Source organism: Nyctereutes procyonoides, unplaced genomic scaffold (assembly GCF_905146905.1).
Source record: "Nyctereutes procyonoides isolate TBG_1078 unplaced genomic scaffold, NYPRO_anot_genome, whole genome shotgun sequence".
Lineage (NCBI taxonomy): Eukaryota > Metazoa > Chordata > Mammalia > Carnivora > Canidae > Nyctereutes > Nyctereutes procyonoides.
Window position 1 is genome coordinate 2640855 of NW_026575025.1, and position 25368 is coordinate 2666222.

The following is a 25368-nucleotide window of genomic DNA, read 5'->3' on the forward strand; positions in this document are numbered from 1 at the left end:
CTCAGTTCTTTGGAATCCTGTTTGAGAAAATTCTGGTTTTCCCCAAAATCTAATCCTGGTTTTTATCCTACTATCTTTGTAAAGTAGTGGAGACCATTCTCTCTGTGTTCTCTCCTGATGCTGCTCTGTAACTCTGGTAATTTTCTACACAAAGTCTAAATTATACTTTGATATTTGGAACTGATACTTAATTTCTTTGGTTAGGCTATCTTTGAGGGATGTAAAAAACTAAAATTGAGATAGGCAGGTCAGGGATGAAACTGCCAGCAGCTGCTGCCATCGTGCAGGCATGTAGCTTGTATGCCAGTGGGTCTGGCTGTCAGAGTAGTTGGGCATCATATGTGGCATGTATGAGAAGCCAGGAATGCCCCGGCAAGTCCTAGCCTCTTTCTAAGCTGGGGCTTGAGTGGCTTGACTTTCCTTGTCACCGAACTTCATTCTGTTAAGAGTTTCTGGAACTTCATAGTCTAGAAAAGTGTAGACCAGGGTTTAAATCTTCCTGGATTTTTTCTGCCAATAGCTATAGACACGTTGCTTGTCACTACACAGGGAGGTGTGTTTATACCAAGGTAAAACTTCTAAACCTCGTTTCAGATGCTGAAAAAGGAAGAAGCAATTCCATGGCCTGGAACTTTAGCAATTGTTCATTCCTATATCGCCTACAAAGCAGGTAAATAATCATCCACACCCCCTTTTGTGTGACCCTACCCTTGCTTAAAAAGAAAAGTGCTATATGGCAGCACTTGTTTTGTTTTCAAAAGGAAATTTAAAGTTAAAAATGAAAAGCTTTTATTGAACAAGATGAAAAGTTTGTGTAGAATTTTCTTGGAGAGGAAAAATGAGAAGTGGTATCTTAGAGTCAGGCCCACACCACTGACAGCTTTCTTAGCATAGGTGTCTATACATGTAATAAGGGAAGGTCTGGGTGGACACATTCTCTACCCACACTGGAGCTCAGAGGAACTTTGGGCAAAATATCTTCTTTGGCCAGCATTCTGAACACAGTTGCGTTTTCAAATAATTCATTGTTAAAAACAGTTCCTTTTTTTCCCCCCAGCAAAAGAAGAAGAGAAACAGAAATTACTTAAATGGAGTTCAGATTTAAAACAAGAACGAGAACAACTAGAGCAGAAGGTGAAACAGCTCAGCAATTCTATAAGTGTAAGTAAATCCTATGCCTTCGGTGATAGATATGGATAGGGACTCTCACATGTAGAATAGTACATGTGGCTCCCAAGGGCCCATGCCAGTCCTTCAGCTTATTAACAGTTAATTTGGGTGGACGCAGTGTGCCTCCAAGTTACAGTTCGGCCCTCAGGACAGGCGGCCAGTTGGTATGTGGTACCTTCTCCAAGCTCTGGAACCTCCTGTTGGCTTTCATCTGAGAGAGGATTTTCAGTGTCCAGGCTGAAGAGATGAAGTAGCAGCTGCAGCAGTATGGCCACCACCTCTGTGTGTGCCTGAGTGGGTGTAGGAGGAGACTGGAGCCTCTCCCGATGCCTGGTAGACACAGATCAGGTCCTGTATAGAAGCCTTTCTAGTCATCCCAGTTAGTGATCTGTCTGCACAGCGCTTTGCTCCCGTCCTTTCTTCCACACCCTGCTGATTGCATCTCCAGGTTTTCCTGACCAGCTTAAGGAAGAGAGGTTTCTGGAGACAAGTATTGGAAGTAAATACTGCCCAGCCTGGCCTGTCCAGGTGTTGTATACAATCCAACAGCCTGGCCTGTCCAGGGTTGTATTTGCAGCAGAGATTCTGAGGCCCTGCCAGAGCAAATTTTATTTCTCACTGGGTAGGCACCCCTCCCCTTTTTGGAGCCAGGTGGCCTCAGCTCTCATGGGCAGCGGGCAGTACCCTGGACTTGGTGGCAGTTGAGCTGTCCCTCTCGGCTCCTTTCTCCTCATCACCGTAGTACCCATGGCATGCAGGTTTCACATTCTTTTTGCTTAGACCAGAAGTCAGCAGCTGTGGGAGACCTTGGGCAAAAGGGCAAAAGACAAGTGCATGACCGAGCAGAAGGGTTTCTGTCAACTGCAGTGTTTGATTCTCCCACATATCACAGTGCTGCTACCCCCAGCCTGCCTCTAAATTCTTGCCGACCAACTGATCCTCGGTAGCCCTCAAATTGGATCCAGATACCACTGGCTCCTTTTCTGCCCTCGAAAGCTCAGTCCGGTCCTGAGCACATTAGCACCCATTTGCAAGGCAGAAGCATGCCAAAACCTGCCCAAACCAGCTTCAGCGCTGCTCTGGGAATGTTTTTAAGATACCTTTATTTTGCAGCATTAGAATGGTAATTCACATTTGGTTTTAAATCCTGGTATCCAGCAGGGTTGGCATTTAAACCACTCACTTGCACTCTCCCTCCTGCCTGTTGGGCGGTGGTGCCACCTCCAGTGCAGAGCTGAACAAAGTTTAGGGGCACACACCAGCCAACAGGGTTCTTTTACCTGGAGAGAGCTGCCAGGCCTGTCAGAAAAGCCACGGAGGCTCAGTGCCACTGCCCTTCTCATTTGCTGCAGAAATGCATGGAAATGAAGAATACCATCTTGGCCCGACAGAAGGAGATGCACAGCTCCCTGGAGAAGGTAAAACAGCTGATCCGCCTCATCCACGGCATCGACCTCTCCAAACCTGTAGACTCTGAGGCCACTGTGGGGGCCATCTCCAACGGCCCGGACTGTACCCCCCCTGCCAACGCCGCCACCTCTACGCCGGCCCACTCCCCCTCCTCCCAGAGCTGCACAGCGAACTGTACCCAGGGGGACGAGACTAAATAACAGAGCCCCGAGAGGAGAAGCCACGGGATCCCGGCGGCAAGGAGAGCAAAAACACTGAAGACTCTAGAAAAGCAAAGCCGGATTTCTTCTGGAAAGTACAGAATTCTTTTGGTTCTTTGGTTCCAGAGAGAGAGAAGATGCTTGTGCCAGGTGGCACCAGAGTTTGCCAATTGATCCTTCTTATTCTGTGTGTACATGCAAAGATTGGACCATGTTACATGAAATAGTGCCAGCTGGAGGTTCTTTGCCAGCACCATGCCAAGTGAAATAATATATTTACTCTCTCTATTATACACCAGTGTGTGCCTGCAGCAGCCTCCACAGCCACCATGGGTTTGTTTTTGTTTTGTTGGGTGGGGAGCAGGGACGGGCGGAGGGAGGAGAGCAGGTTTCAGATCCTTATTTGCCGAGCCGTTTGTTTAGGTAGAGAAGACAAGTCCAAAGAGTGTGTGGGCTTTCCTGTTTCTAAACTTTCACTACTATAAAACCAAAAAAAAAAGGAAATCAAGATTTAACCAACCCCAGTGCCCAGAGGAGGGATGGGAGGGAAGGGGAGGGAGCCGGGTGGGAAAAGTCTATCAAATAAGCAGTATTTCCTATTGTCTGGGGTGGGGCACAGTGCACGGAGGAGGACAGCCCCGAGGTCCTTCTGTGCATTCCACTTCCCGCCGCGGGCGCCCCCACCACTCCCCCGAGTTCCTTCCCTGCTTTGGCAAATTGGCGCGCATCCCCGCGGATGATCCGGTTACCTTCCCTCTCAGGCAACAGGCAGAGGCCACCCCTGCTGGCCATTGCCAGAGCAGGGAAGAAGGGTGTGTGTGTGTCCAGGAAGGAAAAAAAGGTGGATCAGTGATTTTTACTTGAAAACAAGCTCCATCCCTTTTCTATATTTATAAGAAGAGAAGATTCTGAGCGAAGCAGCACGCGACCCAGGTGTGTGTGAATTGAATGGAGATGTTTCTTTTCTCTCTTTTTTTTTAAATTTTTGTTGTTTTGTTTTGTTTTTTTTCTTTAAGAAGTTTTATTTTGTTTCTTTTACTTTTTTGGTAACAAAAACTAAAATAAGGAATAGAAAAGCTGTTTTTCAGGCTGACAGTCAATTAAGGGTAGTCGAGGCCGTGCATGGTAGACTAGGAATCATAGTGTCAGTGAGGTCCAGTGAGTCTGTGTGAGTCCTTGTGTCATCGTTTGGGGCACTGTTTTTTATGCAAGGGCAAAAATCTTTGTATCTGGGGAAAACAACAACAACAACTTTTTTTTAAATTAAAAAGGAAAATAAAAGATATTGAGGTCTTCCTAGTGTTACTTAAATTAAGATCAAGGTAAGAAACATTGTAAAAAAAATTACAAAAGTGCTATTTGTTTCCTAAAAACAGTGATTTCTATTAAAAAGGTGTCAGAACTGGAGAAAATGCTGTGTAGTTATAATTTTTTAGCACAGAACCTGCTGATCATGATGACATTTTGCTGTGTTTGTGTCTCAAGACTGGTGGGCTAGTCTCCATGATTTCTGTCCTCTGGACAACTGCAGCCCTGACGGGCAGCAGCCAAGCCCTCCCACCACTCTCCCCTCCTCGGAAAGGACTGTCCTCTCTTCTTGGTGCAGGGATCTGGGCTTCTGTTCTTGAAGCCTGAGTGGCGTGTGGATGGTATCAGGACCCTACCCTACCCATTGTTTCCTCGGATTTTGCTAGAGCAAAAGGCTGGTGCCTAAATAAGATCCCTTACTTTGGTGCTGCTCTCCGTCTTTCAGCCACCAGCATTGTGAGTGCCTGCGGGACAACTCTGAAGGACATGGCCTGTGACACTCATTGGTGCCCATGCACCCTAGCCTTGGGGGGGGGGGCGGGGTGCAGGGGGCAGGCTGGCTGCATCAGCCCTTGGCACTGAGAAAGAATGCAGGAGTGAGATGTCTTGAGGGTACATGGTGTCTCTGAGACAAAGAGCCCCAGGGTGGCCTTTGTGTCTGTCTTGCCTTTGAAGAGGTCTGACTCTCCAGCTGCTTTTTCTGCCTGCTGGCTCCAGGTACCAGATGTGGCTGTCTATTGCCCTTTGCCCATCCTCAGGCTTCCTGGGTGACCTTTGGCTAGAATCGCTGTGCTTGCCTTGGCCTGGCCTGTCTCCTTCATGAGAAAACCAGGGTTCTGAAAGACTCGGACCATTTTTATCATCTTGCCTCGTGGGAGGTCAATTTTGTCAGGCATGTTCTCCCATTGGAGACCATGGCCCATTGCGTGCCTGGCCCCCAGAAGGGAGGCAGGCCCTGGGGGCCCCAGCACTCCTGGGACATCTCTCCCAAGCCCACCCCATACTCTCTAATGGCCAGAGTCTAGGAGTGGCAGAAAAGGTCCCGTTAGTTTCCCCGCTTGCCCAATTAAACCCTGAGAGCAAATGCAAGAGAAAGGAAAACTTCTTAGGTAAGATATGCTTCATCTCTACTGGCCATTTCATCTTCCCAGGAATGTTAGGGGATTAAGAGTGGCTAAACAGGCCTCAGAGTCAGGCCCTGGCGGTGTGAGGTTGCCTGGCAGGGGGACAGAGGAGCTCCTTTTTCTCCTGCAGAAACCAAGGTGCTACGTCTAGTCAGGGAGCTGTGGAGATGCCTAGACTAGTTGGAGGAATAGTTGGCAAAGGTTCAGAGCCCAGCATCAGGCTGTATGCCTGGTCTTGAGCTCTTCCATTTGACTTGTCTGGGCCCAGAGGCCGCAAGTTGCCACATAGTACAAATCTTTTCTTGAAAGAAGTTAGGGAAACAATCATCACTAGAGGCTCAGAAAGCTGCCTGAGAATTCCCGGGGTGTCTGGGGAAGCTTGGGGGGCGGGTAGAGCTAGGAATCCACCAGTATTTTGCCTGCTGCTGTGAGTACCCCGCTCTGGCCTTGCCTGGGGTTGGGGTATGATCTTCCTAAAGTGCAGATACGGACTATTTCGTGAGTCAGCTGGTGTGGGGTACAAAATGTAACTCTGGCCCAAACCCACATTCTGGATTCAAATTCCAAAACTACTTACTGCCAAGAAAAGACCCTCTCTCTGTGCCCTAGACCTGTGGGTGCTTGTCACCCCCTGAGACACACTTCTGTGACTGCTTCACCTGGGCCATCTTCACCTCTTCCTCCTCCCCCCGCTGCTACTCTTTCGCCATGCTCAGGCCTAGCTGCTCACAGACACATCTCAGACCAGCTGGCTTTGCAGTCACTTCAGAGGCCAGGGAGTGGCTGCCAGTGGGCCCTTGAACAGGAGGCCAGCCGCGCAGGCACTGCACCCTGAAGCCGGTGAGGTCACGTTGCTGTCATCTTCCCGCCTCACGTTCTTGCCAGTGCCGCCTGCAGGTCCTTTTTCTTCCCTGGAGCCTGCTGGGTCTTGTCTCCCTTCTGCTGAGCTCATCCAGAGTTCTGCTTCCTCCCTTCCTTATCAGGCCCTTGGGGCAACCCGGCTCTGGCCAGCCTCTGGTGGGGCCTTTCCTGCGTGGGGCTGCACTGCTGGCATCATGTGAGTGCCCGGGTTCCCTGCGGGGCCTGCCCGTCCCTTCTTCCTGGCTCAGGCTCAACAGGTAGTGCGAACGGGCACAAGTGCTGCCCTCACGTCTCTCCACATGAGTGAGGGGGACTGTTTCCAGCTCATGAAGTCTGCATGTACAGTTGCCCCTCCAGCCATCTCTGATACTTCCTCTTGGGGCCAGCAGAGTCTCTCTGGGCTCTCACTCCCAAGTCACACATCATGCGCTCTAAGCGGTTTTCTCCCTTCACTTCCTTTTAGGGTGTGGTCTTTCTTATCCAAAGGGCTTAATTTAGGAGACTTTTACCCCAGAGGTAAAAGGCTCCTCTGGGTAGTAGGATGGATGGTGGCTCAGGTATTCTCCAGGCCCTGGGTTCTCCAGATTCCATGGCTTCTGCTGGATAGGGGCAACTTTGCTCTGTGTAGACGACTGTGGGCCTCACCCCCACCCCTCAGCTGGGCACCCTCCACAGGAAACAGGAGATCCACTCTCACCCTGACTTACAGCCATCCTCAGTGTCTGCTCCTCTCTAAGGGAGGGGGCGGCCCTTGGGAAGAGTCCCCTGGCCCCTGGCAATCGTGAAGGGGAGGAAGCTGGGGGTCGCCCCCTCCAGAGAGAGAGCCAGGGTGGAACTCTTGAAAAATGGCCCTGGGAGAGGAAGGGCAGGGCTCCCATTTCCACTTTGTCCCTCCTCCCACAAGGCCCTTCCTCCCTGAGGACTCCGCCGTCCCCCACAGTGGCCTGTGGCCTCTGCACCTCTGTGTCGTCGGGTCCTCAGCCCAGGGTGAGCCGCAGTCAGGCAGGACAGGATGGGCAGCCAGAAGTCAGCACGCTCCAAGCAGAAAAGAGCCAGCCAGCCCCCAATCCTGTCTCTTGTCCACGCCCTCTGTGATTTCAGTCTTGATAGAACTTGTATTTGGAGTTTTGTGCTTCAAAGTTTTTGTTTTTGTTTGTTTCATTTTTGTTTTGAGGGGGTGGGGGGGATCCAGAGCAGCTGATCAATTTGTATTTATTTATTTTAACATTTTACTAAATAAAGCCAAATAAAGTCTCTCAGCCTCATGGTGTCGGGTTTGGGGCAGGGGAGGGTGGGCAAGATACACTCTGGTTCGGGCCTCCAGGGGAGGGTCCAGGGCCCTCCTGAAGCTCCTGGGAGACTGAGCACCTTCCCCGCTGACCCACACCCTCATGCCCCAAACCAGACGGAACACGAAAAGGAGCTTGAAGAACTTTGATTATGAAAAAGAGATGTACAGAGGAAGATGGGAGGAACCAGCTCCAAAACAATAGCAGAGGGAGCCTAGACCCCAGCCATAGATAGCAGCAAGGGGAGGCCCCCAGGCCCCACCACACAGGTGCTCCAACTGAAGCCCTTTCCACTGAGACCTTAAATAATTTAGATAGTAGGGAGGGGGGTTAGGGTGGCAGGGTTGCTTCAGTGTCCTCAGGAGTGTGTGAGAGCCAAAGTGGAGGGTAGGGGTGAGCCATACAGGCCCAGTCTCCGGAGTTCAGGCGCCTCGGGGCTGCTGCAGGGCAGTGAGGTATTTGAGGGCAGCAGCCCCGTAGCGACGGGACAAGTCCTGGTGGAACTCATCCTTGAGGGCCTGGAGGCAGTCACGGTAGGTGGGGCTGGAGCGGAAGCGAGATATGTCAAGGCTTGGGGCATGTGGCAGGTGGATGGTGAAGGCGTCTGGCAGCACCAGGAGCTCGTATTCCTGCAGGGGTAGAGGCAGAGGGACATTCATTGCCTGGGCTGGGGGGAGGATTGCAGCTCTGGGGGATGGGGGCAGGTTTATTTGGTAGCCCCTAATAGCCAAAGTAAGGGTCAAGGGCAGATTGTAGTTCTACACAGAGGTGAAATTTCTAACAGTCCTGCCTAACGGTGCAGTGTGCCATGCTGAGGTGTAGTGAGCTCTCTGGCCCTGGAGGTATTCAAATGGAAACTGGAGGTAGCAAGGCACGTCCTCACCTGTGCATCCAGCTCCACGATGTGGGCCACCTTGTTCCAGCCGAAGCCCACGAATCGGGGGTCATAGCGGGGACAATCACGAGGCACCACCACGTAGGGCTCGTAGTCAGCTGCCCACTGCACACGGTATGGGGTCCGAGCCTCCCGCCAGCGGACATAGTCTGTGGCCGCGTGACCCCGGGGCCACTCGTGGAACCTGTGGTACAAGATGGGGCAGGGTGCCCAGCTAAGGCGGGGAGCTCGGTGAGCGGGCGGGGGCCCGTGTGGGGAGCGGAGCAGCGGCCTCCCCTACCTGAAGGTATAGAGAGCGCCAGAGTCCAGCAGGGCCAGCAGTTCGGCCTTGGAACTGGGGAAGCTGAAGCGGTAGTGGAGGGTCTCGAACGCTGGCACCACCAGAGCCGCTTTCTGCTCGCTGCCCAGCTGCAGCTGCTCGATGGAGGCCCTGAGCGGGGAGCACCCATCAACAGGGGAGAAGAGGGGAGTCGACTCCCCAGGCCAGCTGGCCCTCACAGACACAATGGGGCGTCTACGGGGAGCAGGGCTGCCTCCCTGCGGCAGCCCAGAGAGCCCAGAGAACCGACATGGGCGCCCCCCGCCCCAATACAAACCCATCTTACAGAGGAAACCGAGGCCCTGGAAGGCGCAGCCACACGCTTGCGAGGGTCCTGCGGGTGCCCACCCCCCGGCCTCAGGCACCCAGAGGCCGTCCCTCCCCCGCCCTCCTCAGGCCCACCTGAGGTAGTCGTAGAGCGAGAAGGCAGGCAGGAAGTCGATGTCGCTGAGGAAGACGTAAGGCGTGAGGGCCTGGGCCAAGGCCACATTTCGCAGCTGGTTGACGGGGTAGAGGGGGCCCTCACGGTACACCACGTGGTAGGCCACGTCCTGCCGGGCAGAGAGCACTGCCGAGGCCTCGACGAACCGCAGGAACTGCTGGGCCTCTGCGTCTGTGAGGTATAAGGCCAGGCTCATGGGGCCCGGCCAGTGCCTGCACAGGGCTTCTAGCATCTGCAGCCTGGGGCGAGGGGGGTGGTCAGCCCAAGGCCAGCTGGAATACCTCCCCGGGGTCCTGCCGTAGACACCCTTCCGGTGACTTCCTGCGCACCTGCCACGGGCTCTTTATAGGGTCTTACTGAATCCTCCCACGTACCCCCCGGGTGGGCCCTTTCTCATGGAACAAATAAGAACACCAAAGGCCAGAGACCTCAAGACTTGCCCGTGGTCCCAGGGCTACGGATGGGCAGTTCCAGGCACCTGCGAGATTCCCCAAACCCAAGCCCTTAAGAGCAGCCAGTGTCTCCACATTCTGGAAGTCCTCAAGCATCAGGCCGCAAGAGCTCTTCCTTCCGCCCACTGAAACCGTACTCTTGGGGATTCCCGGTCCCAGCCCCTGCCTCGCTCCCTGCAGCCGTCCTCGGCCCTCTCACCGGTCCATAGAGAGCTGGGCCACCAGGGTGACGTCGTGAGGCCGGGTGGGCGGCGGCACGTGGGGCAGGAAGGTGACGTGCACACGGTGTACCATGAGCTGCTGCTGCCGGAACTCGAAGCAGGCATCTTCCTCGTCCAGGTGTGCCAGGGCCTGCTGCAACTGGGGGAGGGGGGTGTCCCAGGGACATGAGTCCCCAGACAAGGCCCGGGCCCACCAAAGCAGGGGGGGGAGCGTCCCCGGAGCCAAGGGTAGGCGGCTCCCTCCCACCTGCTTGGCCCCAGACAGCGGCGGGCTGGGGCACCCGAAGAGCTCCCTCCGCAGCAGGTTCCCATCATATTCCAGGAAAGTCAGGTAGAGGTTGCGGAAGTAGGCCACGTGCTTGTTCTTCACGCGCAGCTTCTTTGGTGAGTTCCAGTGGATCACCTGGGCCCCAGGAGGGTGTTGTTCAGGGGATGGGAGCAGGGAACAGGAGCCCCCCACTCAGCAGCCCCCACCCCACTCACCTTGAGATCAGCTGCCTCCGAGTAGCAGCGCTCAGCCAGCGTGTGGTCTGACAGCTGAACGTTCCAGACGCAGGGCAGGGGCTGCACCAACCCCGGGTGCTCCTTGATAACGGCATTGAAGATATCCTGGGCAGAGACAGCTGTCGTGCCTCGGCCCAGAGCCTACTCCCTGCCCACCACCCCCCACCCCGGGGCAAAGGCTGCCCCTGACCTGGTCCGCCAGCGAGGTGGAGGGCAGGGTGAGGAGCTCCTGCCCGGCTGTCAGCTTCCACATCTGCTCCCAGCCAGCCTGCCGGAGCCGGTCCAGCCACAGGAGGATCACACCTGCCCAGGGGAAGGGGCATCATACTCACCTGGGCTAACCCTGCTCCTGGGGTCAGAGGTCATGAAGCCGTCTTTTGAATGTTTACTCTTTGACTTAGTGGCATTTTCTGACTGTTCAGACAGGAGCGTGGACCAGTTTGGCCAATGATCACTCCTCTTGGGGGTGAAGGAGGACACTGCATAGCTTACAGAGCACCTCCACAGGCATCTTCTCACACTCAGTGACCCCGGGACTGGCAACGTCATCCCCATTTAATGGATGAGAAAACAGAAGCCCAGGGGGACCAAGTGGCTTGGCCAAAGTCATTCAGCACAAATAGCCAAGGTTAGAACTGTTTCTGGCTCTTCTTCTGGTGTTCTTTTGACAGCACTATTCTTCCGGGGGTGGGGGGCTCCTAGCATTCTGTGCCCTGCCCAGTCCCTGGGTCCTGAGGACCAGTGGCCACCCCTCCTGCCTCCCCCAACCACTGGCCCACCTGTGTTAAATCCCCGGCCCAAGGCAGGCCAGGGCCTGTGGTTCCTCCAGAGGTTGCCCAGGTACCAGTCGCTCTGGTTCTCCACAAGACCGATCACCTGCTCGTCTGGGGAGGGAGGGCACGAGGGAGCTGCCTGAGGCCCCCACTGGACCTCGGTTCAGCAATAGGCCACAGCGGGGCCTGGGCGGGCCAGGGAGGGGGACTGGCTGGGGCTGGGTCCCAGGTCTCTCACCAGAAAAGTGAGCAAAGAGTGCCCAGAGCTCTGCAATATCAGAGGCGAAGGTGACGTCGGTGTCCAGGACAATGACACGGGCCAGGTCAGGGGGCAGGACACCAGGCAGCACTAGCTTCATTAGCCCGTACAGGCCAGAGTAGTGCTTGTTGGGAATCCAGGAAATCTGGGGCTGTAGGGTGGGGAGGACAGGGCATGAACCTGGCAGAGAAGGGCCCATGAGTGCCAGAACCTGCTCAGGGTGACACGGGGAAGAAGGCATAGGCCCAGGGAGGCTGAGGGATTGGTGCTTCTGTAGGTGTGATGAGACTGGGGGTCCCAGGCAGCTCTAGCCTCTCTGCCATGCCCCCCCCCCATGCCCTGCGAGGAAGGAAAGAGCTGGGCACTGCCAGAAAGAGGTGCAAAAGGGCCAGGGCTCCTGCCTTGAGCTCCTCCGCGTCATAGAAGCTGACCCGGACTGCGGGCACCATCCACGTGTGGAAGAGCATCTCCAGAATGTTCCTGGCCGTGGCATCAGTCACCAGATGGAAGTGCAGTGGATTTTTCCTTTGGGAAGGACAGGTGAGGAAAGCCGCTAGGCCCAAGAAGGAGAAACAGGGGACAAGACCCTCTGGAGGGACTCAGAAGTCGAAGCACCAACTTCGGCAAAGAGCTTTTCTGTACCGGGACCTTCAAAGGAGGAAGGGACACTGTCCCTGTGGGGCAGATGGGGTAACTGGAGCTCCCATATGTTCCCGAGGCTTTGTTCCCTTCCCCACTCCTGACTCCCCGCCCTCGCCCTGACACCTGGTTATACCTGTAGAAGAGCACAGATTTCACCAGGGTGACGAGGTCTCGGCTGGAGTTATGTCCCGCACACACGACGGCCACGTGCAAGAGCTGGGGAGGGGACGTGCAGGTGGGCAGCGGCCCCTCCCCCGCCAGCCGCTAAGACCTAGGACGGCGCAGGCCGGGCCGCGGGCAGCGAAGCCCCGCCCCGCAACAGAGCTAAGGAAGAGGCGGGGGCGTGCGGAGCCGGGGTCCAGCCCTATTTCACAGATGGGGAAACTGAGGCCGGGAGCGGGGGAGGCGTCCCCCACCAGCCGGCCAGTCCGGAGCCACCTGGCGGAGCGTCGCCAGGTGCAGGGATTCCCACAGGTGCCCGGGGGGCCGGCGGGGGGGCGCCCCCGAGATTCCCGCCGCCCGGGGCCGCGCGCACCCACCTCGCACTTGGGCAGCGGCGGCCGCGGCGGGACGCAGTCGGGGCGGCTGTGCCCCCCGCGGTGCGCAGGCCGGTCCCCGTCGACGGCAGCGGCGCCCCGCGGCCGCCCGCCCGGGGAGACACACGGCGTCGGCGTGCAGGGGACGGAGCCCGGGTCCCTCCGCGCGCCGCCTGGGCCGCCGCACTCGCACTTCCCGTCTCTGCCAAACTGGAAGAATCCGACCAGGAGCAGCAGCAGCAGCAGCAGCAGCAGCAGCGCGGCGGCCCCCAGCGCCCGGGCGCGCCCTCGGGGCAGCATGGCCGCGGGCGGGGGCTCAGGGCGGGGCGCGACCCCGGGCCGGGGGCTCCATCGCTGTCCCTGTGGATCGCGGGCGGAGGTTGGAGGCTCAGCCTGGGGCGGCGGGCCCGACGGCCGCCTCGTCCTCCCTCTCGCCCTGAGTCGCCACCGCACCTGCTCCAGCGGCTCGGGGACGCCGACGATCCGCTTCCAGAAGCCGGCCGGGGTGCAGGGCCAGGGGTGGAGGCGCAGGCCAGCCCCGTCCGAGCAGGAGCCAGCCCCGCCCCCAACCTGGGTTCAGGTTTCACCTCCGCGCGGCTGAGCCCAAAGGGGCGGGGACCCCCCCGGGGGTCCAGCCCCTGCTCCGGCACCGACGGTCCTCCCCCTGAGCTCCCCGCAATCCCGGGAGGTACCCGGAGAACCTCCCCGGATGGCTGGAGGGAACGGGGGCAGCCACCCGGGAAGGCCCAGTCCCCGCCACCTGCCCCGAGCCCATCCCCCTCTTCCCAGCTCAGAGGCCCCATCTCCTCCCCTAAAACTCCCACCGGGGGAGGGGCCCGTGACCCCGGCCCGGGATCAAAGAGAAGGCCGGGGCTAAGGAGGAAGGAGTGGAATGCGCGGCCTCGGGGGTCAGGGACACCTGCTCCGGGCCCTGGAGGCGGGGCACCTGGAGCTCCCGGCCGCTCCGCCCCGTGCGTTTCTGGCCGGCGGGCCTGGCGGCGCGGCCGGGACAAAGCCGCCTTGCGAAGGTCGTCTCCGGCCCCGGAGCTGGCCTGGGGCCTCACTGAAGCGGGAACCAGAACCCCCCACCCTTGCCTGGACCTGCGCATCGTGCCTGGTGTCGGGGCTGTATTTCTAACTGTGCCCCACCTAGCACCCCACAGCAGGCCGCAGCCTGGCCTCGGCCCTGGAGGGAGAGGTGGGCGCTCTGGCCCGGAACAACGACAGTCACGGTTGACCGAGCACACACTGAGCCAGGCCCGGAGCTGAGCTTTGAGGAGCCTCAAGTCTCAGTCCCCTCCCAGAAGGGACCTGTTAGAACACCCACCCCTTCCCCCAGGCCCCTTCCCTGAAGGCAAAGTGTCCAGTTGCTCTTCTGGAAAGCCTTCCTGGGCCTGGACTTGCCCTGGATGTTCCTTCTGCCTGGATTCTTCCAGATTCTCACAAGGCCAGCTCCTCCTTCTATATCTCTTGGTTTATTTTATTCCTAGCAGTCCTCTGAAGTCCACCTTGTGGACTTGTGTGTAGCAGGTCTCCCTCTTGGGAAGGCTGCTCATGGAACTGGAGCCTTGTCCATCTTGCGCTGCCCTGGGCCCCAGAGCCCCCCCCCCCAGGGTCCAGCAGCACCAAGAGGGAAGTATGTGCTGCAAGTGGCCGAGTCGCAAGAGGTCTCTCGGTGACCCGGGTCCCTTTAGCCCAACTTCACCTATAATAAGTGAGGGCCAGGGCGCCTGGGTGGCTCGGTTGGTGTCTGCTTGCAGCTCAGATGGGGATCTCAGGGTCCCGGGATGGAGGGATGGAGCCCTTCGTCCAGCTCGGACTCTGCTTCTCCCTCTCCCTCTGCTGCTCCCCCTGCTTGTGCTCTCAATCTCTCTCTCAAATAGATAAAGAAAATCTTTTAAAATTTTTTTGTAAAAAGTGAGGGTCTGAGAGACCCTAACCCCCAAAGCAGCTGTGGGAAGCAGTCCAGCATGAGACCCCTCAAGCCTCCTCCTCCAAGATGCCGGGATGCCTTTCTCAGGGAGATGGGGGTTTCCAGGAAGGTCCAGTTTTGGAGGCCAGGGGTAGTGGTTGCCATGGAGACCAATGGTGGCTCCCTGAACATCTGGGAATTAAGAGGAGATGAGGGGATGCAGGGGCCCTCCTGGCCTCTGGAGCTTTGAGCTTCCAGCCCCCTTGACCCTCACCTCTAGCCTGGAGCTGGAGTGGGGGGTGGGAATGATTACCTCCCCAAGACTCTCAACAGAGACGGGGGACGGGGGTGGTGTAAGAAAGGTGAGGAAGAGGGTAGAGACAGGATCCTGGGCTGCAGAACTTGCTGTAGCTACTCACAATGCCGGCCCCACCCCTGGCTTAACCTTACCACTCAGGGGCAGTTCCCTGCTGAGATGCTTGCTATAGGTCCTCCAGAGGTTATTCGGGAGCAGGGGGAGTGGGAGACAGGTGTGGGCACATGAAAGGGTGCTGGTCTTCTAGGACGGAGACCTGGTTTGACCCAGCTTTGTCCAGGACTTTGCTGTGTGACCTGAGCCCAGTCAGGCCCCCTCTCTGGGTCTCTGGGTCTCAGTTCCCTCATTCCGGCTGGTCTAGCTCTCTTCTCCTGTGGCTGAGGGCGGACTGAAGGAGGGAAGTTCTGGCCCAGCTTGCCCAGAGGCCGTTCTAGCCCAGCCAGGTGATCAATTCCAGGCAGGGACCGGGCAGGGAGGGGCTGCCCTGGGTGCCTCCTGCACACACGGCCACTCTTTGTTTCTGGGACCTAATCAGGCCTGAGATCTGGGGAGGAAATTCAGGCAGCTGTGCTGCTGCCAAACTGGCTGGGCCCGTGCTCCCCTCCCAGTCCTGAAGGGAAGAGGAGAAACAGATGCTAGTGCTCCTCATTCTGTGTGTGTGTGTGTGGGGGGGGGTCTGCTGCTCTGTCCTCCACACCTTTTCTCCCCAGAACCCCGGGACCATCAGCCCTGGGAATGTCAAAGAAACCTCATACTCCCAGTCCTCACTCTCTCCATTGCTGCAGAGGCTGCAGAGTGAGGGACTGGAGGAGTGCCCCCTGGTGAGGTTCGGGAACATGTTCATTAAGACGGGGTACAGGGCAGCCCGGGTGGCTCGGGGTTTAGAGCCGCCTTCAGCCCAGGGCCTGATCCTGGAGACCCGGAATCGAGTCCCATGTCGGGCTCCCTGCATGGAGCCTGCTTCTCCCTCTGCCTGTGTCTCTGCCTCTCTCTCGCCTTGTGTCTCTCATGAATAAATAAATAAAATCTTAAAAAAAAAAAAAAAAAGATGGTGGGGTATAAGGAGGAAAGGAGAAAGCCTCACATGGAATGTGCTGAGTCCTGGTCTTTAACCCCAGCTGCTAACTCGACTCAGGACCAAGTAGCCTCAATGTGTCACTGCCCTTGCTGGGCTGTGGGCAGTAGGAGAGAGGGCATTGCTGTGGGAGACACACATTGTGGTCCACTTGGCCAGTGCCATGCTATGTGACCTGGGACAAGTCCTTTCAACTACTTGGGCCTCTTATTCCGCATCTGTGAGAAAGAGTGCATACCTAGCTGGCAACGTTGCCAGGAGTGGTGTAGGAGTGGGCCTGGCACCCAGGAGGTGGTGAGAAACGATGTTGCCCGCCACCACCTCCTCTGTTCTCCAAGACCTTTAGCCTCTCCTGAGGCCCCGGGACACAACCCCCTGGGTCATAGTGCTTGGCATGAGTGAGGAGGGCAGCTAGGATTCCCCTCCCGATATAGAAGAAAACTAAGCTGGAGAGGAGGGGGAGGGAGGGGAAGTGCAAGGAGGGGCTGTGGCTTTCTAGAAAGGTGCATTGCTTAAAACCGCCTAGATTCTGTGGTCAGACTAGACCAAGATTCGTTCGTAAGCAGCTCTTTCCCCTTCACCTGCAGGTACCACGTAGAGGGAACTGGGCAAAATAATGTACTACTACTTTCAGGGTACCAAGACCCCGAGGGCCACGTCCCCGCGGGCTCAGCCCCGCGACCCCACCCAGGCCCCGCCCCTTTGCCCACAGCCAATCAGTGGCGGCCTCACCGGAGCGTCAGCTCCCTACCTCCCGCCGCTCCTCTCCCGCCACAGCCCCTTCTAGGGAGGCCGCCCGGTTTGGGAAGATTCCCAGGAGTCTCCCCCGTCCCTTGGGGAGCAGCTGAGGACCGGGAGGTGCACCCGTGGGCCGAAAAGCGCTTTGAGATTGAGGCCGACTTCGAGGACCAAGCCTCCCCTCAAACCATTTTACAGATGGGAAAACTCGCGACCCAGAGAAGGGAAACACTCGACCAGGTCACCCCTCGGCTAAGAGCGGAAGCCCGAAACGGAGTTTTTTCCGGGAAGATGGGAGTGCACGTCCGCACAGTCCATGCGGGAGCTGTGGCCGAAGCCCTGCACTAACAGTGCTGACCAGGGGATCGAGACCGCGTGGAAGCCTGGACTCTTCCTTGCCTCAGTTTCCCCAGCACTACCTCTGGTGGGGGACGGGAGACGAGGCAACTGGCCAAACGGGCTTCTGCCAAGACCCTCCTCGCGCCTCCCCAAGTCTGATCGAGGTTCCTTTAGCGAGCTACCTCCCGGCCCTTTAAAATCCGGCCCTCCCGTTCGAGCCTCTCGGCGTTCCATTGGAGAGACTCCAGGGTCCCGGTCCCTGCTCTGGCATGAACTGCTCAGACTACCGCGGGAGCGGCCCTGGAACTGCTAACTGCGCAGGCGCAAGAGCAGCCCACCCGGAAGGCGGAAAACCCCGGTTCCAGCAGCGCCGGGAGGGTCGGGGGCGGAGAGTGTGTCAGCCAATGACCTGAAGGAGCAAGGAGGGCGGGATCAGGCCCGCAGTTGCTAAGCGCTACCCCAGTGGGAGGTGACCTAAGATATGGGGTGAAGGGTGGTTCAATGGCCCTTCACGTCACCACCCTTCTGGCCCTCGGAAGTTGAGCAACGGTGAGGCGGGCCTAGGACCGGAAGCAGGAAGGAGGGCGCAGGAAGCAGGGTGCTGCAGCCCGTCGTACAGTCGGTCCGTGTGTCTGTCGGTCCCGAGGGCAGGATGGAGAAGCTGCGGCTTCTGAGCCTCCGCTACCAGGAGTACGTGACTCGTCACCCGGCCGCCACGGCCCAGCTGGAGACGGCAGTGCGGGGCCTCAGTTACCTGCTGGCAGGTGCTACCCTGACCTTTGCCCCACCCCTTCGGGGCTCTGACCCCTGACCCCGCCGGCCCCTTCCCTTCAGAGTCGGGGTAGTGATCGCTGTGCTTGAGAACTACCTTGCAGGTTCCCGTAGGGCATAGGGAGGGGCCGTCCGGGGCCCCGAAGCCGCAGGCTGAGGCAAATACTCACCGCCCCCTCGTGTGCCTTCTCCCCAGGTCGCTTCGCCGATTCGCACGAGCTGTCGGAGCTGGGTGAGCGGGGCTCTGGGCTGGGCGGGGGGCGACCGCCGGGTTCGCAGTCCTAGGTTTTCCGTTCGATCGTCCTGTGCTGTGACTGAATCGGACAAGGCCCAGCGGCCACTGTCTTGGGCCCTCCGTGTCCCCATAGTCGGGAGACCAATCTGGGGGCCTTGACTGGTCGGGCAGCTGGCCAAGTACCTCTCCTGCCTTTGCCCAGTTAATCCTCCCTATAGTCCTATGAGGTAGGTACTGTTACGGTCTTCAGTGTCCGGTTGAGGGGACAGAAGTTCGGTGAGGTTAGGGGACAGCTACTGATGATCCCGGAGCCAGGATTCCAACTCGGATTTCTCACATTCAAGGAGCCCCACACTGTAACTGCCTCAGGAGTGTTTGCCCAGGGAGCACTGGAGGTAGTGAAGGGAGAGATGGAGCCGCCAGGTGACCGGTGCCCAACAGCAGGGCGGCAGCTGCTTTGTCACCGAGATCAAACCATCCTTTCTTGTTCCAGCCACCCACACGAGATCCTCCTGGGGAGTGTGGAGCTCGGAGGGGGTGGGTGGGGAGGCAGGTTGGTTTCCACACAGTCTGCAGTGGGCGGAGCAAGTGACAGGTGATCGCTGCCGCCCTGGGGAGAAGGGGAGGGTGTCGAGGCTGCAGAACCAGCCCTTCAAGGCCACACCATCCCCCTCAGTGTACTCTGCCTCTAACCTGCTCGTGCTGCTCAACGATGGCATCCTGCGGAAAGAGCTTCGGAAAAAGTTACCTGTGGTGAGAATTCCATCGGGAGCTGCGGGCGGGAAGCACAGGGACTAAGAGTGAAGGAGTAACCAGCAGCCCACGTATGTAGCATGGGCTGTGGTCTCAAAGCGTGAGACGTGCCTCCGTCCGTCTGAGTTTCAAGCCATCTCGTTAGGTGAAGGAGCGAGTTGTCAGTGCCCCTCTGATGAAGAGACTGAGTTTCAGAGACATCGAGTAGCAGGTCCCACCTGGAGAACTCAGGCCTGCACTTACAGTTCTAGGGGAAAAGTCCACTCCTCCTGTCAGGCTTCCTAGGGGGGAGGGCCTGGGGCAGCCCCCCACCCCCGAACCCTGACCTCTGGGCCTGGGGTCCTTGCAGCCTCTGTCCCAGCAGAAGATGCTGACATGGCTGAGTGTGCTGGAGTGCGTGGAGGTGTTCATGGAGATGGGGGCCGCCAAGGTGTGGGGTGAAGTGGGCCGCTGGCTCGTCATCGCCCTCATCCAGCTGGCCAAGTATGTCGGGACTGAGGAGGGCAGGCCCTGGGTCGGGGTGTCTCGGGACCAGCAGTTCATATGGGGTTCACAAGAGCACCCCTGACCCCCCGGGGCTAGCTGCCTCCCCTGCACTCCCCACCCAGGGCTGTCCTGCGGATGTTCCTGCTGATCTGGTTCAAGGCTGGCCTCCAGACCTCACCCCCCATCGTTCCGCTGGACAGGGAGACCCAGGCACAGTCCCCAGGTAAGCTGCTTCTGTACTCTGGAGTGGCCTGGGACATGGAACTAATTTGTGGGTTCAGAGCAGGCCAGCAGGAGTAGTGTGTTGTCTGTTTATGGAGCACATCTGTCCCCATCAGCTCAGTTTGCTCTCATCACCCTGTAATGTACAGAGAAAAAGAAAAATTAGGCGAGGGGCAAAATCAGAACTTGGACTCAGAACTACTGGCACCAGAGTCCTCATTCCTTTTTGTGGGTGGCAGGAATAGGGGGCGAAGCATGAATAGGACACAGAGGTCTTGCCAACCATGTCTTTGGGACTCGTTCTGTATTTCAAGAGTTGCATGAGGCAGGGTACTTGACATATCTGTCCCTTCAGGGCTTTGGACTCCTCACCAGTTGGCCACCGGGCTTGGCGCTTCTGGCCTTCAGTGGGGACCGTTCTTTGTTTCTCTACCTGGTCATATTGCAAGCAAGGGACCGAGAAGACCTGGCCCTTCTGGTGCTGTGGTCCACACAGTTATGGTTGGGCTGGGCCTTCCTGGCCTCACTCCAGTCCCTGGGAAGCCTGGGTTTGGGGCAGCTCCCCTGCCTTGGGTGATGCTGGGCTTTGCCCAGGCCAGGGGGAGTGCTGACCAGAGCACCTCAGCTGCCGCCTTAGTGCAGGCTTTTCCATGTCCATCCATTCTCCCCTTAGCCTGTGAGCATTCTCTGCATGCAGGTTCTCTGCAGGTTCTGCTGGAAACATGTCCCTTTGACAGAATCTCTGTCCTTGCTCTTAGATGGCAACCAGAGCAGTGGCAGCCAGGAGCAGTCATACGTGGGGAAGCGGTCAAATCGAGTGGTACGAACCCTCCAGAATAGTAAGTGTAGGATGTAGTGGCCTGGGCACCTCAGTGCTGAGGTCAGCCACGGCCTGACTGCTCATCAGCTGCCTTTGTGTTCTAGCTCCCTCCCTGCACACGAGGCACTGGGGAGCCCCCCAGCAGCGGGAGGGACGACAGCAGCAACAGCGCGAGGAGCTGAATGTTCCCCCGACCCCACTGGGGCTGCAGGAGACCATCGCCGAGTCCTTGTATATTGCCCGGCCCCTGCTGCACCGTATCCTCTGCCTGCGGCTGCCTGGCACTACAGGGCGGGCCAGGAGTGGGGCGGGCGGGTGGACCACGTGCTGGAGACATCCTTGACACCTTGGCCGTCAGTGCTCAGCCTGGGCCTGTGGGGTCAGCGGTCGTGGACACCCTGGCTCCTGTCCGGCGTCGTGGACGTGACCAGGTGAGCCTGGGTCTGCCTGGGGAGTGCACTCCTGCCGGGCTTCGTGCTGCAGGCCTGTCCTCACCTGAGCAGACCGGGGCCCCCATTGCTAGCCCTGACTGGTGCCCCTTCCTGCCTCCAGCCTGAGCCTTCTGAGCGACAGGAAGGGCCTGACCCGGAGGGAGCGGCTGGAGCTACGGCGCCGGACCATCCTGCTGCTCTACTACCTGCTGCGCTCCCCATTCTACGACCGCTTCTCCGAGTGAGGACAGGCTCCTGCAAGTGGCGAGGCCCACTCTCGGCTCCAGCCCCTGTGCATGCCTTCCCTTCCTCCCAACTTCCTCCATCCTTGGGCAGTGAGCACCCACTGTGTGCTGTCCTGGGTGTAGCCATTTCCCTGGCTCGGCCCAGCCCTGCCCCAGAGCTGGCAGGCCGTGGGCACATGCATGCAGGAGTTAAGCAGCATCAGCTCACGGAGGGCAGGGCTACCAGGATGGTGGCGGGTGCGAACTTTCTTCCTGTGGGGTAGTCCGGATCCCCACTTCGCAGAGGAGGCCCTCGAGGTTCAGGGAAATTTAAACAGAGCCACCCAGCCAGCCAGTGGCAGAGCCAGGTGCCACGTCTGTGCTCTCCCTTGGCCTGTCCCTACCATGCCCAGCACCCGCTCTGTCACCTTCGAGGGTCCAGAGCTTCCAGCTTCAGCCAGACACAGAGGGCCTACTGGTGGCAAGTAAGGGGGACTTGGGGGCAAGTTCCCCAAGGCCTGCCAGGTGACTGCCTGAGGGCAGACAGATCTGAGGAGGGGTCCCTCTGGACAATGCCAGGGGTCATGAGATAGACCGGGGGCTCCTGGAACCCCCTCCATCTGTCTTAACTAGTCCTCTGCTAGAAGAATAATAACTAGAATTACATACATACATACATACATTTATTTATTTATACTTTATTTTTGAAGATTTAAAAAAAAAACATTTTATTGACTTATTCATGAGAGACACAGAGAGAGAGGCAGAGACATAGGCAGTGAGAGAAGCAGGCTCCCTGCGGGGAGCCCGATGTGGGACTCAATCCCGAGATTGCAGGATCACGACCTGAGCCAAAGGCAGATCCTCAACACTGAGCCACCCAGGCGTTCCTAGAATTACAATTTAGTATTAAGACCACACAGCCTCTGTTTTGCTTTGGTTTGATTTGCTTTGTTTTTGAGGCATTAGGAAATAAGTTTGCACCACATTGGTGAAAATAAGCCTGGCCCAGCAATTCTTATTTTTCAGATTAGTGCAAGCTCACAAGGTACTGAAGCCAAATCCTATTCCTAGTGCTGAAGGAATATTCCAGAGACATACAGGGACCATATGACCTTTCCCCACAGACAGCCTGCACTTTGCAGAGGAAGTGTAGCCCCAGGATCTTGGAACTGAGGCATTTTGAGGTGACAGTACATGCAGAGATGGCTCTGCAGGCAGCAGGCCTCTAGTGGGGCATGCGCACCTGCCGACCTGAGCAGCCTAGCACCCTTACAGCAGTGACCCAGACTGAGAAAGTTCTAGAAACCTGTCCAGAGAAATTCCTGGTCCCCCTAGAGGACAGGAAGCCCCCTTTCCTTACTGTCAGAGACCGAGTATGTCTCGAGCTGCGCTGCCCGCCTGTCGTGTGACCTTGGGCAAGTGGTTGAACCATACTGTCCCTCATCTGTAAAATGGGGACATGAGAGTGCCCACCTCATTGGGTTGTTGGAGGTCTTAACTGACCTCATCCTACAGTAGCACTTAATGCAGAAACACTTAACAAATGCTGAATCTAACCATTGCTTCTCTCGTTACGATCCCGAACGCCATTGTCTCACCCACGTTCTCCTGGGGGAAGGCCCTGTCTCTGAAACAAATAGGGCCTGCCCCTTCCGCCAAGGGTGCCCCCCTCAGACTGCGTGCTCCCCTGCAACCTGTTCACTCAACATTGGCTTGTGAGCTTTCAGGGTGGCTCGGCTCTTCTGACTGTCCTTCCCTTGGGGCCCTCATCGACCCTGTGCTGGGATTGTCCCGCACGTGGAGCATGTTGACTCAGGAGCTGGAAGGGCAAGATGAGGGGGAGAGCAGTGGGAGGAGGGTCTGGGGTGCTGTGAGTAAGCCACCTGCCCAAAGCTGAACTGTGGGCGGCCCGGGCCTGTGGCCCAGAGCTCTCCTCCTCTTGTACCGAGGTCTGCAGGCACCCAGGCCACCCTACTCAGCCTGCTCCCTGTTTGTCTTCTCTCTGCAGGGCAAGGATCCTCTTCCTGCTCCAGCTGCTGACAGACCACGTCCCGGGCATTGGCCTGGTCGCAAGTGAGTATGGGATAGGGTGTGACGGTTACCGAATATCATGAATCTTTTGAGTGGCCCCGGGTCTTTTGTTTAATCTTCTTGAAACTTGATTCTTAACACCATCAGGAGAGGGAGCCCAGATGTCAGGTTGGGTGGGTGACAGCTTCTGGGCAGGCCCCAGGCCTGAGCCATAGAGCCTCAGGGGTGGCTGGAAGAGGGTGTCCTGTCTTGGGAGGGAGTGTTGGACCACCCCGGGCTGTCAGCCTTTGCCCTGTGCCAAGATCCTGGAGCTGTACACCCCTGGCTTCTCTAGGGATTCTCTGGCGGAGCTGGAGCCCACCAGGCGTTTGGAGCTCTTATCTCAGCAGAGGAGGTCTTTGCAAAGGGAGACCAAGGTTGCTACCCATGGCGCCTCCCTAGGGGCGGCCAGGCGGGGCAGTCAGTTGGGCTTCTGGCTGGGCAGATGTGAGCAGCTGTACTGAGCAGCTGTGGCTCAGAAGGGCCTTAGGTAGAGGAGAGTCAGATTGGAGTCTGGCCCTCAGCCCCGAACTCTCTTTCATTGCAGGGCCACTCATGGATTACTTGCCCACCTGGCAGAAGATTTATTTCTACAGTTGGGGCTGACACATCCCGGGAGTGGGTGCAGGGAGGGGCAGGGCGGCACGTTCTGCTGCTGTGGGCAGGGGGTGCCTGGGCCGTTCAGTTCCCCGGGGCCCCTTTGCCCTAATAAAACTGACTGGCAGCGCCCGAGCATGTGGCCTCTCCATGCCCGCCGCCCAGGGCTCCCAGCACCCCGCCTGGCCAGCAGAGCACCCCCCTGACGACCTCGACTTTTCACCCTTGGGTGATGGAGCTGCTACTGCTCGCACTTGTCCCTGGGCCGAGAAGTCTCCATCAAGACTGGGACCTGGGCTCCTCTGGCCACAGAAACCTGGGATTTAGCCTCATCGAACGTGGGAAGCTACAGCTCCTCTCACTGGTCCCTGGTGACAACAGACAAGGCCGAATGGGCAGTGGGCGACAGCTGCCTGTTGTCCTCTGGCCAGAGCCTCTGCCCCTTCCTCCAGGACCCTATGGATCCCGCCACCCTAGGTGGTGGCTGCAAGCCAGCCTCTCTGGGTGGAGCGGGTGAAAGGTGGGCCCGGTGTGGCTCGGGGACACTGCAAGCCCTGAGCCCTCACTTGACAGCAAGAGGTCTTCTCCCGTGAGCAGAGGAGGTCAGGCACCAGCCAGCCCTGGGGCCAATGCTGGGGGTGGACTTGGAAGGTCCGGGAGCCCAAGAGGCTCTGGGGAGAAGCGGGTGCAGGTTCAGGGGTTATGAGCTGGGGTCTCGGCCAGCTTCCCGGTGGCCACATCTCCTGGAGCCACACACGCTGCTGGGGAGGGTGCAAGGGCCCAGATGGAGCAGCTGCAGCCTAGCCCTTCTGCCCGGACTGTCGCCTTCCTCAGCCTCCGCCCCGTCCCCTTTGCCCTCTGGACAGACCCTACTCTCTTGCTAGAGTCTCTAGCCCGGTGAGCGGCCCTTCAGTTCTGAGGGCTCCATCTGCACCAGCCTCTGCCCTGCCTCACGTCCTGGGAGGGGGTGCCACCTCCCTCTGCTCCCCTCAGGTACCTCTGGGGAAGGCTCACCCAGCTCTTGGGCCGGAAGGTGAAGGGACAAGCCTTGCGGTGCTCACAGCTTGAGGCCTGACCTTCCGTTGAGTGCAGTGACCTTCGCCGGGCACCTGCCCTGTAGCGGGCGCTGGGCCTGGTGCTGCGCATGCGGCGAGGAGGAAGCAGGCCTCCTTGCTGTCGGGCTCTCGCCCAGATAAACGCGGCCCGCCGGGGCGTGGGCAATAGCTTGAAGCGTGTACCTGCGGGAGTGCAGGGCAGAGGTGGGCCAGCGGGGGTGCTGGCTGCCTAGCCAACACCCGCGGAGGGCGCGCCGGCAGGGAGGCCTCTGGTCAAGCAGGCTTTCCAACGGGTAACCCTGTGTCCACCCTGCATCCGCATTGGGCGGGGAGGGGAGGTTGTGTGCAGCACAGCGGGCACGTGATGTCACAGCAGTGGGGGCCGCGGCAGGGGCAGGAGGGGTGAGGCGGGAGGCCATGGGCCAAATCTGGGCCAAATCCGACGGGGCATCGCAGACCTGGGGAGAAAAAGACCTGCCTCCAGAGGGCAGGGAGAAAGGACCCTTTCAACCTCCTCCCAGCGGCCTGGTGCCGGGGCTGTGGTGGACCTTGCCAGAAGGTGAGCAGTGGCGGGCAGCAGGGGCCCTAACAGAGGATGGAGCCTGCTGAAGGCCATGGCAGGGGGAGTGTGACAGGGTGGAGGTGGAACCCTGGCGGGCCTCAGGACTGGTCGTGGAGAGGGAGACGGTGGCATCTCAGAGGCACAGTCTGCAGTGAAGGAGATGCCAGCGCTCGTGAGCCTTGGGGTTCCTGAGGACAGGAGCCAGGGAGGCCCCTCTCTGGGCCTCGGGCACCTTGGCGGTGACAGGACTGGGCTGGACCCCCGGGAGGTCTGCGGTCTTCGAAGCCACGGGGTTTCCGAAGCAGAGCCCTGCTCGGCCCTCAGGCTCTGATTCCATAGGTGTGGATGGGGCCT

General features: G+C 58.3%; 3 protein-coding genes across 18 annotated transcripts in view; 2 read left to right on the forward strand and 1 right to left on the reverse strand.

Annotated features, from left to right (window-relative positions):
• Positions 1-3309, forward strand: part of PHF21A (PHD finger protein 21A) — a 191667-nt gene extending 188358 nt beyond the window's left edge. For all 11 annotated transcript variants that reach the window (XM_055313066.1, XM_055313027.1, XM_055313005.1 and 8 more), the window contains 3 exons: positions 595-670; positions 1058-1161; positions 2523-3309. In XM_055313066.1, the coding sequence (XP_055169041.1) occupies positions 595-670; positions 1058-1161; positions 2523-2780 (438 nt within the window). In that variant the 3' untranslated portion in view covers positions 2781-3309. The remainder of the gene's footprint in view (positions 1-594; positions 671-1057; positions 1162-2522) is intronic.
• A 3959-nt stretch (positions 3310-7268) lies between these two features.
• On the reverse strand, positions 7269-13042 carry LARGE2 (LARGE xylosyl- and glucuronyltransferase 2). 2 transcript variants are annotated; one of them, XM_055314894.1, is made up of 14 exons: positions 12859-13042; positions 12409-12765; positions 12003-12085; positions 11629-11752; positions 11207-11378; positions 10975-11079; positions 10386-10498; positions 10175-10300; positions 9939-10094; positions 9670-9830; positions 8979-9257; positions 8538-8687; positions 8246-8441; positions 7269-7991 (listed from the first exon to the last, which is right to left on the reverse strand). In XM_055314894.1, exons 2-14 carry the CDS (start codon positions 12703-12705, stop codon positions 7785-7787), a joined length of 2169 nt encoding a protein of 722 aa, XP_055170869.1. In that variant the 5' UTR covers positions 12706-12765; positions 12859-13042; the 3' UTR covers positions 7269-7784. The 2 variants fall into 2 exon arrangements, with proteins under 2 accessions (XP_055170869.1, XP_055170870.1); XM_055314895.1 differs by lacking the exons at positions 12409-12765; positions 12859-13042 and having other exon boundaries at positions 11629-11875; positions 12003-12043.
• Positions 13043-16474: 3432 nt separating this feature from the next.
• On the forward strand, positions 16475-23717 carry PEX16 (peroxisomal biogenesis factor 16). Of its 5 annotated transcripts, none has more exons than XM_055308984.1 (11): positions 16475-17549; positions 17753-17788; positions 18468-18544; positions 18894-19027; positions 19153-19253; positions 20011-20091; positions 20177-20329; positions 20427-20503; positions 20625-20744; positions 22739-22803; positions 23348-23717. In XM_055308984.1, exons 1-11 carry the CDS (start codon positions 17438-17440, stop codon positions 23601-23603), a joined length of 1212 nt encoding a protein of 403 aa, XP_055164959.1. In that variant the 5' UTR covers positions 16475-17437; the 3' UTR covers positions 23604-23717. The 5 variants fall into 5 exon arrangements, with proteins under 5 accessions (XP_055164959.1, XP_055164971.1, XP_055164974.1 ...); XM_055308996.1 differs by having other exon boundaries at positions 16475-17475; XM_055308990.1 differs by having other exon boundaries at positions 16477-17549; positions 20431-20503; positions 23348-23532.
• Positions 23718-25368: the final 1651 nt, after the last annotated feature.